Below are 15613 nucleotides of genomic sequence, written 5' to 3'. Positions count from 1 at the left end.
ATGTCAGAAGTGACATCTTGCTTACTACTCTGCATGTGATCACTGATTGGCCAATCAGTGATCACATGATCGGGACCTCAGACAGAGGTCCTGTACGACGATCAGTGTTTTACTGTGTCCAGATCCCAGGGAGTGCACACAAGCAGGGGGTGGGGAGGCCGTTTATATACATGGGCCGGACGGGAGGTGGTTATGGAAAAGTTACAACGTGAACGCTGATTGGTTGCCGTGTAATCTCAGAGTGCAAGTTACCGGACTGCGGTGCTGCGTGCTCCCAGGGAGCGTGCACAAGCGCGGGGGGGGGGGGGGGGAGGCTATTTATAAATGTCCACCCCACCCTGCACTGCCACCGTCCGGCCATTTATATACAACGGCCGGACGGGAAGTGGTTAACAGTTCTGAAACTGCAGTCCTCAGGTTTTGCAAATGCTGGTCGACTGGCTGCCTCTGGCTTCAATATGTTCACCTCTGACCGGAGTCCTCTCTTTTATCCCATGACTAGGTCTGTGGAGCTTCCTGTGGTTTGTGGGATTCTGCTTCCTGGCCAATCAGTGGTCTTTGACAGATACAGCGAAGATAAGTGTTGGCCAAGACAACGCTCGAGCAGCCATTGCCTTCAACTTCTTCTCCATCCTGTCCTGGGTAAGTTGGATGCCAAATCCAAACATTGGGTGAGATGTAACGCAGATACATGTATCGATATTATTATTATTCTTATAGATATATATAGATGTTAATATTATATAAATATATCAACATTATTGTTATTGCATACGGGCGGCACAGTGGCTCAGTGGTTAGCACTTCTGCCTTGCAGTAATTGGGTCATGGGTTCGTTTCCCAACCATGGCGCCTCCTGCATGGAGTTTGCATGTTCTTCCTGTGTTCACGTGGGTTTCCTCCGAGTTACTAGTTTCCTCCCACATTCCAAAGACATGCTGGTAGGTTAATTGGCTTCTGTCTAAAATTGTCCTAGTTTCATCCCTGGCCATGCGAGATCTCCTCCATGGTGGGGGTTGGGGAAAGACCTGGCAACCTATCCTGTAAAATAATTGCTAAGAGAATTCATGGAAAAAGTCGCTTGCTGGTGATGGTCCATGCAATCACCAAGGGTCGGGTACGACTGAATGGATAGATAGTTATTGCAGTAAGAAAAATAATGATGTGATCCCTGCAGATTGTGTACGTTTGCCCACTTACAAAGAAATGAAGGGTCTGTAACTTCTATCAGAGGTGCATTTTAAATGATAGAGACGGAATATCAACCAAAAATCCAGAAACAACACGTGATACTAATATTGCAAATGGAGTTGCAGTACAGCGAGTAAAATAAGTATTTGATCGCCAAGCAAAACATGGCTGAGTACTTGGAGGAACCCTTGGTTGGCATGACAGAAGTAAGACGTTGGTTGCCAGGTTTGTAGTTGGTTGACGTTGGTTGCCAGGTTTGCCCACATCTCAGGAGGGATTTTGGCCCACTCTTCTCTAAATCCTCAAGGTCGCTTGGCAACTCAAAGTTTCAGATCCCTCCATACATTTTATAAAGGATTAAGGTCTGGAAACTGGTTAGGCAACTCTTAATGACCTTAAGTTGCTTCTTCTTGAGCCACTCCTTTATTGTCTTGGCGGTAAATTTTGGGTCATTGTCATGCAGGAAGACCAATCCATGACCCATCTTCAGTGTTCTGGCCGGAGGAAGAAGGTTCTCATCCAAGATTTTACAATACATGGTCACGTCCATTGGCCCCTCAATGCGGCAAAGTCGGCCTGTACCTTTAGCAGAGAAACGGCTCCAAAGTATAATGTTTCCACCTCCGTGCTGGACTGTAGGGATGGTGTTCTTAGGGTCATAGTCAGCATTTTTACTCCTCCAAACACGGCGAGTTGAATTAATAACAAAGAGCTCAATTTTGGTCTCATCTGACCACAGGACTTTCCCCCAATCCTTCTCTGAATTATTTAGATGTTTATTGACAAACTTCAGACGGGCCTGGACATGTGCCTTCTTGAGGAGGGGGACCTTGCGGGCACTGCAGGATTTCAATCCATGGTGGCGTATTGTGTTACCAATGGTTTGGTAGCTGTGGTCCCAACTGCCTTGAGATCCTTAACAAGCTCCTCCCATGTAGTTCTGGGCTGGTCCCTCACTTTTCTCATGATCATCCTTATCCCATGAGGCAAGATCTTGCATGGAGCTCCAGACCGAGAGTGATTGATGGTTATTTTGTATATCTTACATTTGCGAATAATCGCTCCAGCCGTTGTCTCCTTCTCACCAAGCTCCTTGCTGATGGTCTTGTAGCCCATTCCAGCCTTGTGCAGGTCTACAATCTTGTTCCTGATGTCCTTCAACAGCTCTTTGGTCTTGCCCATGGTGGCGCCCAAGAAAGAGATTCTGTGGACAGGTGTCTTTTATACACATTACGAGTTGCCGTTAGGAGCGCCTTCTTACATTGACAGGACTGATCTGTGTACCACACGAGCACATGGCCAGTCTGTAGGAGCCAGAATCATTGCTGGTTGGTAGGGGATCAAATACGTATTTTACTCACTGAACTGCAACTCCATTTATAACATTTGCATCGTCTGTTTTTGCTGGATTTTTGGTTTTCTGTCTCTATCATGTAAAATACACCTATAATAAAAAATTCTAGAACCTGCATTTCTTTTTAAGTGGGCAAACTTACAAAATCTGCAGGGGATCAAATAATGTTTGCCACTGTATATAAATATATAGATATTATTATTATATACAGTTGTGCTCAAAAGTTTGCATTTATATTGAAAATCTGACTGATCGTGCCAAAAAAGGATGATGATGATATGAAGGCATTTATTATCACTTAGTTGTTTGGCTCCTTTTTAAATCCTGATAGCAGAAATCACCCAAATGATCAAAAGTCTCCGCCCCCGGATCAGAAGTCTCCGCCCCCTGGAATGTTCGGCCTTGGTACAGACACACAAGGTGACACACACAGGGTACAATGGCAATTAAAGGTTCGTTTCCCACATCTGGGGCTTCTTAAATTGTAGTTGGTGTCTGTGTATAACCCCCTGGTCACATTAAGCCCGATTTCGAAATCGTGTGAATTACAGTGCAATACATCTGCCGGGGGGTGCACTCTGCACCGGGTGACACCTACCGCACGGGGTGACACTGTACCCGCTCCACAAAAAGGTAAATTGTAAAGCAAGCCGACGATCCCCGCAGGATGGATTGGATCTGCGGATTGAGCATAATGGAGCAGACTCCGATCCATTACGCTCCCCAATCCGCAGATCCGAACCATCCTGCGGGGATCATCGGCTGGCTTTACAACTTACCTTTTCGTGGAGCGGGTACAGTGTCACCCTGTATAGGTTGCATTCCGACGATCCCCGCAGGATGGATCGTATCTGCGGATCGGGGAGGATAATAGATCGGACTCTGATCCATTATGCTCCGCAATCCGCAGATCCGATCCATCCTGCGGGGATCATCGGCTGGCTTTACAACTTACCTTTTTGTGGAGCGGGTCCGGTGTCACCCTGTATAGGTTGCATGCCGACGATCCCCGCAGGATGGATGGGATCTGCGGATTGAGCATAATGGATCAGAATCCGATCCATTATCCTCCCCAATCCGCAGATCCGATCCATCCTGCGGGGATCATCGGCTTTGCTTTACAACTTACCTTTTCGTGGAGCGGGTCCGGTGTCACCCCGTATAGGTTGCATACCGACGATCCCCGCAGAATGGATCGTATCTGCGGATCGGGGAGGATAATAGATTGGACTTTGATCCATTATGCTCAATCCTCAGATCTGATCCATTCTGCGGGAATCGTCAGAGGGGGTGTCACCAAGTGTTATCGATTCGGGTGACACCAACCCTAGGGACGCCCCTGCCGTCTGACATCTGTATGCAAATCGCACCAAAGGTAGTGCATGCGCTACTTTAGAATCAGGGCGGCTCCGACCAAGTCGGAACCGCGCCGATATGACCGCTTTAATAGCGGACAATAGGGTGAAACTTGGCATACGATTTGCAAGTCGCACCCAATGTGACCGGGGTGTTAATAGTCAATTAGTTTGTCAGCTCTCATGTGCATGCACTTAGCAGGCTAGACACTGAGCCATGGGGAGCAGAAAAGAACTGTCAAAAGGCCTGTGTAACAAGGTAATGGAACTTTATAAAGATGGAAAAGGATATAAAAAGATGTCCAAAGCCTTGAATAAGCCAGTCAGTTCTGTTCAATCACATACTAAAAAGTGGAAAATTCTGGGATCTCTCGATACCAAGCCAAGGTCAGGTAGACCAAGAAAGATTGTAGTCACAACTGCCAGAATTATTCGGGAATAAAAAACCCCTCAGGTGACCTCATGAGAAATACGGGCTGCTCTGGAAATAGATTGTGTGCTTTTTTTTTAAGGAGCACAATAGGATGATACTTGATCAAAAATGAGCTGCATGGTCAAGTTGCCAGAAAAAGCCTTTACTGCACCAATGCCACAAAAAAGCCCGGTTACAAAATGTCCGACAACACCTTGACACGCCTCACCGGGCTTTTCTGTGGCATTGCTGCTCCTCGCACCTCTGCAGCCAAAAGGAATATTCACCGCTTCAAGGCACGGGACTTCCTTCCCGGAGAGGGAAACACTGGTGAGTGCATATTGGGGGTCCAAGTATACCCTCTGCAGAGACAACGGCACCTTTCCCTGCAATGGCAACTGTCTTTTTAAGCAGCTTGCTGTGCGTGATATTAAAGTTTTATCTATAACTGAAAGGACCTTTGCTTTCTGTGTGGAAGCAGTGGTCTCTCTGCAAACGTCCGACAAACCCCCGGTAAGTCAAAAGTAGAGCTCCCCATTTGGCAGGGAGCTGATATCTATTGATCTGACTTTGCAGGGGGCATATTGGGCCTCTGCAGACAGACCACTGCTTCCACACAGAGAGCAGGGGTCCTTCTATACAACATGTTGGCAGGGGATGGGCTTTTCTACTCAGGCTGTGGCTGCTTTCTATAGAAAATGAACTGTAGGACTTTGTACATCTTTGTTTTGATGCATCCGGAATGTATTTGGTGGATTTAAGCTGAAAATTCCGTATGTCTGTTTAGCAATAGTAGAGCCCGGTTCCAGGGTTAGCAATAGTAGAGCCCTGTGCCAGGGTTAGCAATAGTAGAGCCCGGTTCCAGGGTTAGCAATAGTAGAGCCCGGTTCCAGGGTTAGCAATAGTAGAGCCCGGTTCCAGGGTTAGCAATACTAGAGCCCGGTTCCAGGGTTAGCAATAGTAGAGCCCGGTTTCAGGGTTAGCAATAGTAGAGCCCGGTTCCAGGGTTAGCAATAGTAGAGCCCGGTTCCAGGGTTAGGAATAGTAGAGCCCGGTTCCAGGGTTAGCAATAGTAGAGCCCGGTTCCAGGGTTAGCAATAGTAGAGCCCGGTTCCAGGGTTAGCAATAGTAGAGCCCGGTTCCAGGGATAACAATAGTAGAACCCGGTTCCAGATGAACTGTCCGTTTATGGATGAAAAACGGACCCCCATGTATTTCTGTGGACTTGCGGATGTAAACGGATGAACATCTTTTTACATCCGTTAGTGTCCGCATCCGTTAACATCCGTTTTTTTGGAACGGAAGAAAACCCTATTTTTCTTCCGTAAAAAAACTGGAACGAATGAAAAACGGATGCAAATGGATGTTATTGGACCAAAAATGGATCTAAACGGATGAAAAACAGACATTTGCAGAGAGACCACTGCTTCCACACAGAAAGCAAAGGTCCTTATAGTTATAGATAAAACTTTAATATCTAAACTGATGAAAATCGGATGTAAATGGATATAAATAGATGAAAAACGTATGTAAATGGATCAACACGGATGAAAAACGGATATAAAAATGGATATAAACGAATTAAAAAATGGATGTAAATGGATCAACACGGATGAAAAACGGATATAAAAGCGGATGTAAATGGATCTACACGGATGAAAAACGGATGTAAGTGGATCTACACGGATGAAAAACGGATATAAAAACGGATGAAAAAACAGATGTAAATGGATCTACACGGATGAAAAAACGGATGTAAATGGATCTACACGGATGAAAAACGAATATAAAAACGGATGAAAAAACAGATGTAAACTCATCCGTTTTTTCTTGGAAAAAACGTGACTGAATTGAAGAAAAAAACCAGAACGCCCGTGTGAAAAGACCCTTAGAGTGAAAGCGGAACCTCTGTAAAGTTTTTATTGCTGGGGAAAGATTAGAAATGCAATCGGTTTTCGCTGTCTTTGACTACCTCTGGGGATTTTTGTTCTCATTTCATGTCCCAGTGACAGATATGAGAGGAATCGGTGTCAAGGGAAGAGGAAGTTAGGAGAAATCTCCCCAACAGGATTTAAAGGCATCAATAAAAAAGACAGATATTGGAATCCCCAGTCTCAATTATTTACGTGTTTTTGTGGTTTTCTCAATGTCCCCATTGGAGAGAAATGTCATCACTTCCACTGGCTGTGTCACCCAGACAGGAAATGAGGGCTGAACCTCCCCAATAGGGACACATACAATAAAACTGCAGCAGAGGTTTCAACCCTTCCCTGCTCTGTTTAACAGCTGGGGAAAAAAAATACAACATTTGTCTGGCACAGGGCTCTGCTATTCCTAACCCTGGAACCGGGCTCTGCTATTCCTAACCCTGGAACCGGGCTCTGCTATTCCTAACCCTGGAACCGGGCTCTGCTATTCCTAACCCTGGAACCGGGCTCTGCTATTCCTAACCCTGGAACCGGGCTCTGCTATTCCTAACCCTGGAACCGGGCTCTGCTATTCCTAACCCTGGAACCGGGCTCTGCTATTCCTAACCCTGGAACCGGGCTCTGCTATTCCTAACCCTGGAACCGGGCTCTGCTATTCCTAACCCTGGAACCGGGCTCTGCTATTCCTAACCCTGGAACCGGGCTCTGCTATTCCTAACCCTGGAACCGGGCTCTACTATTGCTAACCCTGGCACTGGGCTCTATTTTTCCTAACCCTGGAACCGGGCTCTGCTACTCCTAAGCCTGGAACCGGGTTCTATTATTCCTAAGCCTGGAACCGGGCTCTACTATTGCTAACCCTGGAACCGGGCTCTACTATTGCTAACCCTGGAACCGGGCTCTACTATTGCTAACCCTGGAACCGGGCTCTACTATTTCTAACCCTGGAACCGGGCTCTACTATTGCTAACCCTGGAACCAGGCTCTACTATTGCTAACACTGGAACCAGGCTCTACTATTGCTAACCCTGGCACTGGGCTCTACTTCACCTAACCCTGGAACCGGGCTCTACTACACCTACCTCTGACCCTGGGCTCTACTATTTCTAACCCTGAAACCGGGCTCTACTATTGCTAACCCTGGAACCGGGCTCTACTATTGCTAACCCTGGAACCGGGCTCTACTATTGCTAACCCTGGAACCGGGCTCTACTATTGCTAACCCTGGAACCGGGCTCTACTATTGCTAACCCTGGAACCGGGCTCTACTATTGCTAACCCTGGAACCGGGCTCTACTATTGCTAACCCTGGAACCGGGCTCTACTATTGCTAACCCTGGAACCGGGCTCTACTATTGCTAACCCTGGAACCGGGCTCTACTATTGCTAACCCTGGAACCGGGCTCTACTATTACTAACCCTCGCACTGGGTTCTACTTCACCTAACCCTGGAACCGGGCTCTACTACACCTACCTCTGGCCCTGGGCTCTACTATTTCTAACCCTGGAACCGGGCTCTACTATTGCTAACCCTGGAACCGGGCTCTACTATTGCTAACTCTGGAACCGGGCTCTGCTATTGCTAACCCTGGAACCGGGCTCTGCTATTGCTAACTCTGGAACCGGGCTCTGCTATTGCTAACCCTGGAACCGGGCTCTGCTATTGCTAACCCTGGAACCGGGCTCTGCTATTGCTAACCCTGGAACCGGGCTCTGCTATTGCTAACCCTGGAACCTGGCTCTGCTATTGCTAACCCTGGAACCGGGCTCTGCTATTGCTAACCCTGGAACCGGGCTCTGCTATTGCTAACCCTGGAACCGGGCTCTGCTATTGCTAACCCTGGAACCGGGCTCTGCTATTGCCAACCCTAGAACCGGGCTCTGCTATTGCTAACCCTGGAACCGGGCTCTGCTATTGCTAACCCTGGAACCGGGCTCTACTATTGCTAACCCTGGAACCGGGCTTTACTATTGCTAACCCTGGAACCGGGCTTTACTATTGCTAACCGTGGAACCGGGCTTTACTATTGCTAACCGTGGAACCGGGCTCTACTATTGCTAACCGTGGAACCGGGCTCTACTATTGCTAACCCTGGAACCGGGCTTTACTATTGCTAACCCTGGCACTGGGCTTTACTATTTCTAACCCTGGCACTGGGATCTACTTCACCTAACCCTGGAACTGGGCTCTACTACACCTACCTCTGGCACTGGGCTCTACTGTTCCTAACCCTGGAATTGGGCTCTACTTCTCCTAACCCTGAAACAGGGCTCTACTACACCTACCTCTGGCCCTGGGCTCTACTATTTCTAACCCTGAAACCGGGTTCTACTATTGCTAACCCTGGAACCGGGCTCTACTATTGCTAACCCTGGAACCGGGCTCTACTATTCCTAACCCTGGAACCGGGCTCTGCTATTGCTAACCCTGGAACCGGGCTCTGCTATTGCTAACCCTGGAACCGGGCTCTGCTATTGCTAACCCTGGAACCGGGCTCTGCTATTGCTAACCCTGGAACCGGGCTCTGCTATTGCTAACCCTGGAACCGGGCTCTGCTATTGCTAACCCTGGAACCGGGCTCTGCTATTGCTAACCCTGGAACCGGGCTCTGCTATTGCTAACCCTGGAACCGGGCTCTACTATTGCTAACCCTGGAACCGGGCTCAACTATTTCTAACCCTGGAACCGGGCTCTACTATTTCTAACCCTGGAACTGGGCTCTACTATTTCTAACCCTGGAACCGGGCTCTACTATTTCTAACCCTGGAACCGGGCTCTACTATTGCTAACCCTGGAACCGGGCTCTACTATTTCTAACCCTGGAACCGGGCTCTACTATTTCTAACCCTGGAACCTGGCTCTACTATTTCTAACCCTGGAACCTGGCTCTACTATTTCTAACCCTGGAACCGGGCTCTACTATTTCTAACCCTGGAACCGGGCTCTACTATTTCTAACCCTGGAACCGGGCTCTACTATTTCTAACCCTGGAACCGGGCTCTACTATTTCTAACCCTGGAACCGGGCTCTACTATTCCTAACCCTTTAACCGGGCTCTACAATTGCTAACCCTGGAACCGGGCTCTACTATTCCTAACCCTGGCACTGGGCTTTACTATTGCTAACCCTGGCACTGGGCTCTACTATTCCTAACCCTCGCAATGGGTTCTACTTCACCTAACCCTGGGACCGGGCTCTACTACACCTACCTCTGGACCTGGGCTCTACTATTTCTAACCCTGAAACCAGGTTCTACTATTCCAAACCCTGGAACCGGGCTCTACTATTGCTAACCCTGGAACCGGGCTCTACAATTCCTAACCCTGGGACCGGGCTCTACTATTGCTAACTCTGGAACCGGGCTCTACTATTGCTAACCCTGGAACCGGGCCCTACTATTGTTGACCCTGGAACCGGGCTCTACTATTGCTAACCCTGGAACCGGGCTCTGCTGTTACTAACCCTGGAACCGGGCTCTGCTATTGCTAACCCTGGAACCGGGCTCTGCTATTGCTAATTCTGGAACCGGGCTTTACTATTGTTAACCCTGGAACCGGGCTCTACTATTGCTAACCCTGGAACCGGGCTTTACTATTGCTAACCCTGGAACCGGGCTTTACTATTGCTAACCCTGGAACCGGGCTCTACTATTGCTAACCCTGGAACCGGGCTTTACTATTGCTAACCCTGGCACTGGGCTCTACTATTCCTAACCCTTGCAATGGGTTCTACTTCACCTAACCCTGGAACCGGGCTCTACTATTTCTAACCCTGAAACCAGGTTCTACTATTCCAAACCCTGGAACCAGGCTCTACTATTTCTAACCCTGGAACTGTGCTCTACTATTCCTAACCCTTGAATCGGGCTCTACTATTGCTATCTCTGGAACCGGGCTCTACTATTGCTAACCCTGGAACCGGGCTTTACTATTGCTAACCCTGGCACTGGGCTTTACTATTTCTAACCCTGGCACTGGGCTTTACTATTTCTAACCCTGGCACTGGGCTGGGCTCTACCATTTCTAACCCTGGCACTGGGCTCTACTACACCTAACGCTGGAACTGGGCTCTACTGCACCTAACGCTGGCACTGGGCTCTACTATTCCTAACCTTCACACTGGGCTCTACTTCACCTAACCCTGGAAATGGGCTCTACTACACCTACCTCTGGCACTGGGCTCTACTGTTCCTAACCGTGGCACAGGGTTCTACTATACCTAACCCTGGAATTGGGCTCTACTTCTCCTAACCCTGGCACAGGGCTGTACGGTACCTAACCCTGTCTGTATCCACAGGTTCCTCTGGCTATCTTGGCCTTCAAGAGAGTCAAGATGGGGGCGGAAGATTTTAACACAAGCTACGTGGACCCGAGCCTGGACACCGCCTCACCATACTCCAGCTACCCGGACGCGGTCACCGACAACTACCAGAGGCCACCATTTACACAGAGCGCAGAGACAGACGATGGCTACAAACCGCCAGCATACTGAGCCAGATGCCGACACACCGGAAGACAACATGGCTGCCCAACCAGGAAGCCTCAGACACAGATTGACCCGTCCTCAGGGCCGGATAGGCTCACTTCACAAAGTGCCTTTTCAGTGCTTCTCACAGGAGCCAACAAATGTAAAATATGCCAAAAATGAATACCTCCTATAGGGGCGTGAGCCGTCCTGTGTGTACCACCTAGAACCACATTATGTGGTCCAGAGAACCCCGCGGGGCAGTAATCCCTGTGCAACCAACCGCTCATTGGGCTTTATACATCAGGACCATGTTCACCTGCAGCAACCAATCGGGTTCACCTAAACTGCAGAGGGTGAATGACAGCTGATTGGTTTCAGGCTGAATAAGCCCATTTGGTCTGTCAGTCCAGCTGCCATCTTGTACCAGTAAAGTAAATTCTGATTGGTCGCTCTGGATTACTGCCCCCAACCCCCTTTGCTCCTTGCACTGTATATTTAATTAGCCGGATATTAATGAAGCCGATTGCTCTTCGCCTTCTTACACGCCATGGTTGTCATTCCCTTTCATTTGTCTGTTTGAAATCACATGACCTTTTCAGATGTCATGGACATGCGGCTTTTATTTTGATTTGTAGTTACATTTGGGATCACTCCAGAAGAGATACAATTAGGAGGGGTCTCTTGTTTGGGTTTTTTTCTTCTTTTTTTTTTTGGTTGGTGGCAGTTTTGAGCTTTGTTCACTGGATACATATGTAGAGGCATTGTGATCACCGCGATGTCAGCCAATATGTGCGCTCAGCCAATATATTACTGCAATGAATTCACTAGTGATATCACCGAGGTGCCAAAACAGGGTGGGGGAGGGGATTGCTTGACCTCTCTTCATTAAAGAGACCTTGTCATGTCTGTAAGGAATAGAAGTAGTATTCTACTCCAGTGTCCTGTGCCTCTACCTCTCCTCCGTTCCCTGTAATAGAAGAGGTATTATACCCCCCTCTCCGGTGTCCCGTGTCTCCTACCTCCCCTCCATTCCCTGTAATAGAAGAGGTATTATACCCCCCTCTCCGGTGTCCCGTGCCTCCTACCTCCCCTCCATTCCCTGTAATAGAAGAGGTATCATACTCCCCTCTCCGGTGTCCCATGTCTCCTACCTCCCCTCCGTTCCCTGTAATAGAGAGGTATTATACCCCCCTCTACGGTGTCCCGTGTCTCCTACCTCCCCTCCGTTCCCTGTAATAGAAGAGGTATTATACCCCCCTCTATGGTGTCCCGTGCCTCCTACCTCCCCTCCGTTCCCTGTAATAGAAGAGGTATTATACCCCCCTCTATGGTGTCCCGTGTCTCCTACCTCCCCTCCGTTCCCTGTAATAGAAGAGGTATTATACCCCCCTCTCCGGTGTCCCGTGCCTCCTACCTCCCCTCCGTTCCCTGTAATAGAAGAGGTATTATACCCCCCTCTCCTGTGTCCCGTGCCTCCTACCTCCCCTCCGTTCCCTGTAATAGAAGAGGTATTATACCCCCCTCTCCGGTGTCCCGTGTCTCCTACCTCCCCTCCGTTCCCTGTAATAGAAGAGGTATTATACCCCCCTCTCCTGTGTCCCGTGCCTCCTACCTCCCCTCCGTTCCCTGTAATAGAAGAGGTATTATACCCCCCTCTCCGGTGTCCCGTGTCTCCTACCTCCCCTCCGTTCCCTGTAATAGAAGAGGTATTATACCCCCCTCTCCTGTGTCCCGTGTCTCCTACCTCCCCTCCATTCCCTGTATTCAAGGTATTATACTCTCAACACTTCCATGAGTGATGGACTCCAATGTCCCTGCCTTGCACCATGGTGTCATCTTCTGAGTCCTGTAGAGACAATGAGGAAGGAACCATGGCAAGCAATGGAGAATACAGCCATTCAAATGGTGAAGTAAGTTATGGCAGAAGACACAGGATATCGGGAGGGGTGTAGAATACTTTGATGGCGGGGAGTTGGATTTTGCTTTAAGACCTTACAGGGTCCCTGTGGTGACTCAGGCATTCCCTTCCCTAGGCTACACCCAACCAGCACTCTTTACTACAGTCAGGATCACTGAATACATCATCCACAGGGCTCAGGTGACTAGTGGCATGTCTCTAGGTAGGAAGTGAGATTTTTCTCCATAGCGGGGACATGCCCTGCAATAAAATCCCAACAAGAGGTTCCCATCCTTCCTTGCTCTAACCTAAACTCGGAAATGTTTTTTGGCTGGAGTTCCACTTTAACTTTTTGTTTTTTCCTTTTTTGCATTTCTTAGCTGTCCTGGTGCGTCTTCGCCATGATTTCACAAACGTCCAGGAATTGATACCGCCGATCGTTGTACATTGAATGATCTGTTGCATTAGTAAATTGGGGCTCGGTAATTGGGAAGCGGCGCAGTGTCACCTCCGCTGTTCAGCTCTGTCTGTAGCATATTTCAGAAAACCAAAGCAATGGGCGGAGTCTACGGTGACGCGGCCGCTCGCTTCCGAACCCCATAGAACTACTGGCTGCACTTGATGCCAAACGGTTACTGAGCTCTGTGTGGGCCCGGGGCCGATCCTCCGCCCTGACACTGGGGGGGGGGGGGGGGGCGCCGTGTAATAACGGCCTCATGGTTGCGGTTTCAGCCCGGGTTCACGCTGATGCGGTGCGGAATTCGCTGCACATCAGAATCGCATCCTGTTCATGCGAACCGCTGCGGGTATGTATGTTAATACCCCGAAAGCGGTCCATTGTGCAGAATCGGATCACATAGGTGTGAATACCCGTGTGATCCGATTCTAGTGCGGACCAAAAAAAAAGGTCCTGCGCCTTTTGGGTGCGCTGTGATTAGAGCCATACAAAATGTACGGCTCCGATCGCACCACACACAAATCACATGTGATTCATACAGGAATGCGGTGCGGTTTCTGTGCGAATCACATGCGATATATCGTGCCGCATGTATGTGAACCCGGGCTGAGGGGTGTGAATGGAGATGATTGTAATTCTGGTGTCGGGTTTTGAGAAGAGGATCATGCATTTTCCTGCATGTCACATTGCACTGGTTTAAATGTCAATAAAGATTTTTGTTCACCAAACACAGGAGGCCGTTTCATTCTTGAAAACCTTCACCGAACGGCCGCCGTCTGCCATACACATTCCTTTGGAAGACTTTTAGTAAAGACACATTAGAAATAACCCTGATTAGCCTCCCTAGCGGTCTGATTATGTCAATATTTCTGTGCTCAAAGCGGTACATTTTTTTGCATGGAAATATGCTGTTTTTTTATTGTAGGCTGTAATTTTTAGGAATAACTCACTGAAATCTGTCTGAACAAGAGTCTAGTAAACATCCCGGGTATGATAAAATTTGAAACACGAAATCATAAATTATAATTTAATAAATAATCATAAAAAATAATATAATAATAATAAATGTAATTCAATAATATAATCAAACCAAAAACACTGAAATGTGAAATAGAGCGCCAAGTTCGCACATCGCTGAGCTCAGTCGCAGAATCGTTTTCAGTGTCTGATGAGGAATTTCCCCCACCAATCATTATCACTCAATTCTGCAAGTGGTTCTGATTTACTATCGCTGTTCTCTAGCCGGTCTAAAACCGCGTCTGACCTAAAGGGACGCTTTTTGGACGCCATGGACGTTTTTTCAGTTTCCAGGCAGAAAGAACAGTAAAAATGCAGGCAGGGCGCCGGACAAAGCACTCGGGACAAAATGTATGTGAAATGGTTTGATACAGGAATGTTATACTATGTGATTTTAGTGAATGGCACTTTTGGTCATTTTCAAATTTCCCGCCGGTTCCGTCCCCCGTATGTCCCGACGCTCGCAGGGAACGGAACCCAGAAGACAGATGCCGGCATCCGCTGGATTACATTGCCGGGGACACTGCAGGAGGGACATCGCGGGAGCGCAGGACAAGGTAAGTGAAGAAGAGATCCCGGAGCAACGCCGCATGGTAAGCCCGTGTAGCTCGGGGGGGTTACCGCTTGTGGTGCTGAAACTTTACCCCGAGCTACACTCGGGAATACCTCCAGGGAGGTTAAGCATGAAGTGCGTTTTTGCCGCGTTAGGCTCCATGTACACTGGCATTTTTTTTTAAAGCTCCTGTTTAGCATTTTTTTTTTCTGCTTCTACAAGCAAGATAGTTATACTGTGTCCATGCACACTACTTTTAGCTATTAGCATCTTTTGAGTTTCAGCGTCTAGGAGCACAGTAGCTAAATGGTTAGCACTTCCGCCTGGCAGTACTGGGGTTGTTGGTTCAAATCCCAACCACAGCACCACCTGCCTGGAGTTTGCATGTTCTCCCTGTGCCTGCGTGGGTTTCCTCCCGATACTCCGGTTTCCTCCCAATACTCCGGTTTCCTCCCAATACTCCGGTTTCCTCCCACACTCCAAATACACGCTGGTAGGTTAACTGGATCCTGTCTAAATTGTCCCTAGTATGTGTATGTATGAATGTAAGTTAGGGACCTTAGATTGACCGCTCCTCGGGGGCGGGGACTGATGTGAATGTACAATATATATGTAAAGTGCTGCGTAAATTGATGGCGCTATATAAGTTCCTGTAGTAATAATAGGAGCAGAAAAAAACTGGAATTTTTACCAGTAGAAAAGAAAATGCTAAATGCTACTAAAATGTTCCTAATCCCGGGTTCACACCCATGTGTTCTCCGCAGCATTTCGCAGAAACGCAGTACAGTCCATTTCACATGATTTCCTATGGGACAGGTTCACATCTCTGTGTTTTCACCCGGTGTGTTTTTTTTAGAAAGGGTCAGAGACTTTTTTTTTTTAAATACAAAAAGTTGCGTTTTTGTTTCTATAGACTTGGAAAGATGGAAACGCTGCAGAAAAGCATTTATTGCGTTTTAAATCTGCCCAGCAACAATTAAA

At 48.2% G+C, this 15613-nt stretch overlaps 1 protein-coding gene across 1 annotated transcript; it reads left to right on the top strand.

Annotated features, from left to right (window-relative positions):
- Positions 1–502: 502 nt before the first annotated feature.
- LOC149434153 (putative synaptogyrin-2 like protein) lies at positions 503–13790 on the top strand (the record flags this gene model as incomplete). Its single annotated transcript, XM_089664050.1, has 2 exons — positions 503–642; positions 10538–13790. Coding segments are annotated over 2 exons (335 nt in total), but the record flags the coding sequence as incomplete, so codon positions are not given.
- Between the last annotated feature and the right edge of the window lie 1823 nt (positions 13791–15613).

Source organism: Staurois parvus, unplaced genomic scaffold (assembly GCF_062004578.1).
Source record: "Staurois parvus isolate SC_StPar_1 unplaced genomic scaffold, SC_StPar_1.0 ptg001819l, whole genome shotgun sequence".
Lineage (NCBI taxonomy): Eukaryota > Metazoa > Chordata > Amphibia > Anura > Ranidae > Staurois > Staurois parvus.
Note: the sequence above shows the minus strand (reverse complement) of the source record. Positions and strands in the feature narration are given on the sequence as shown.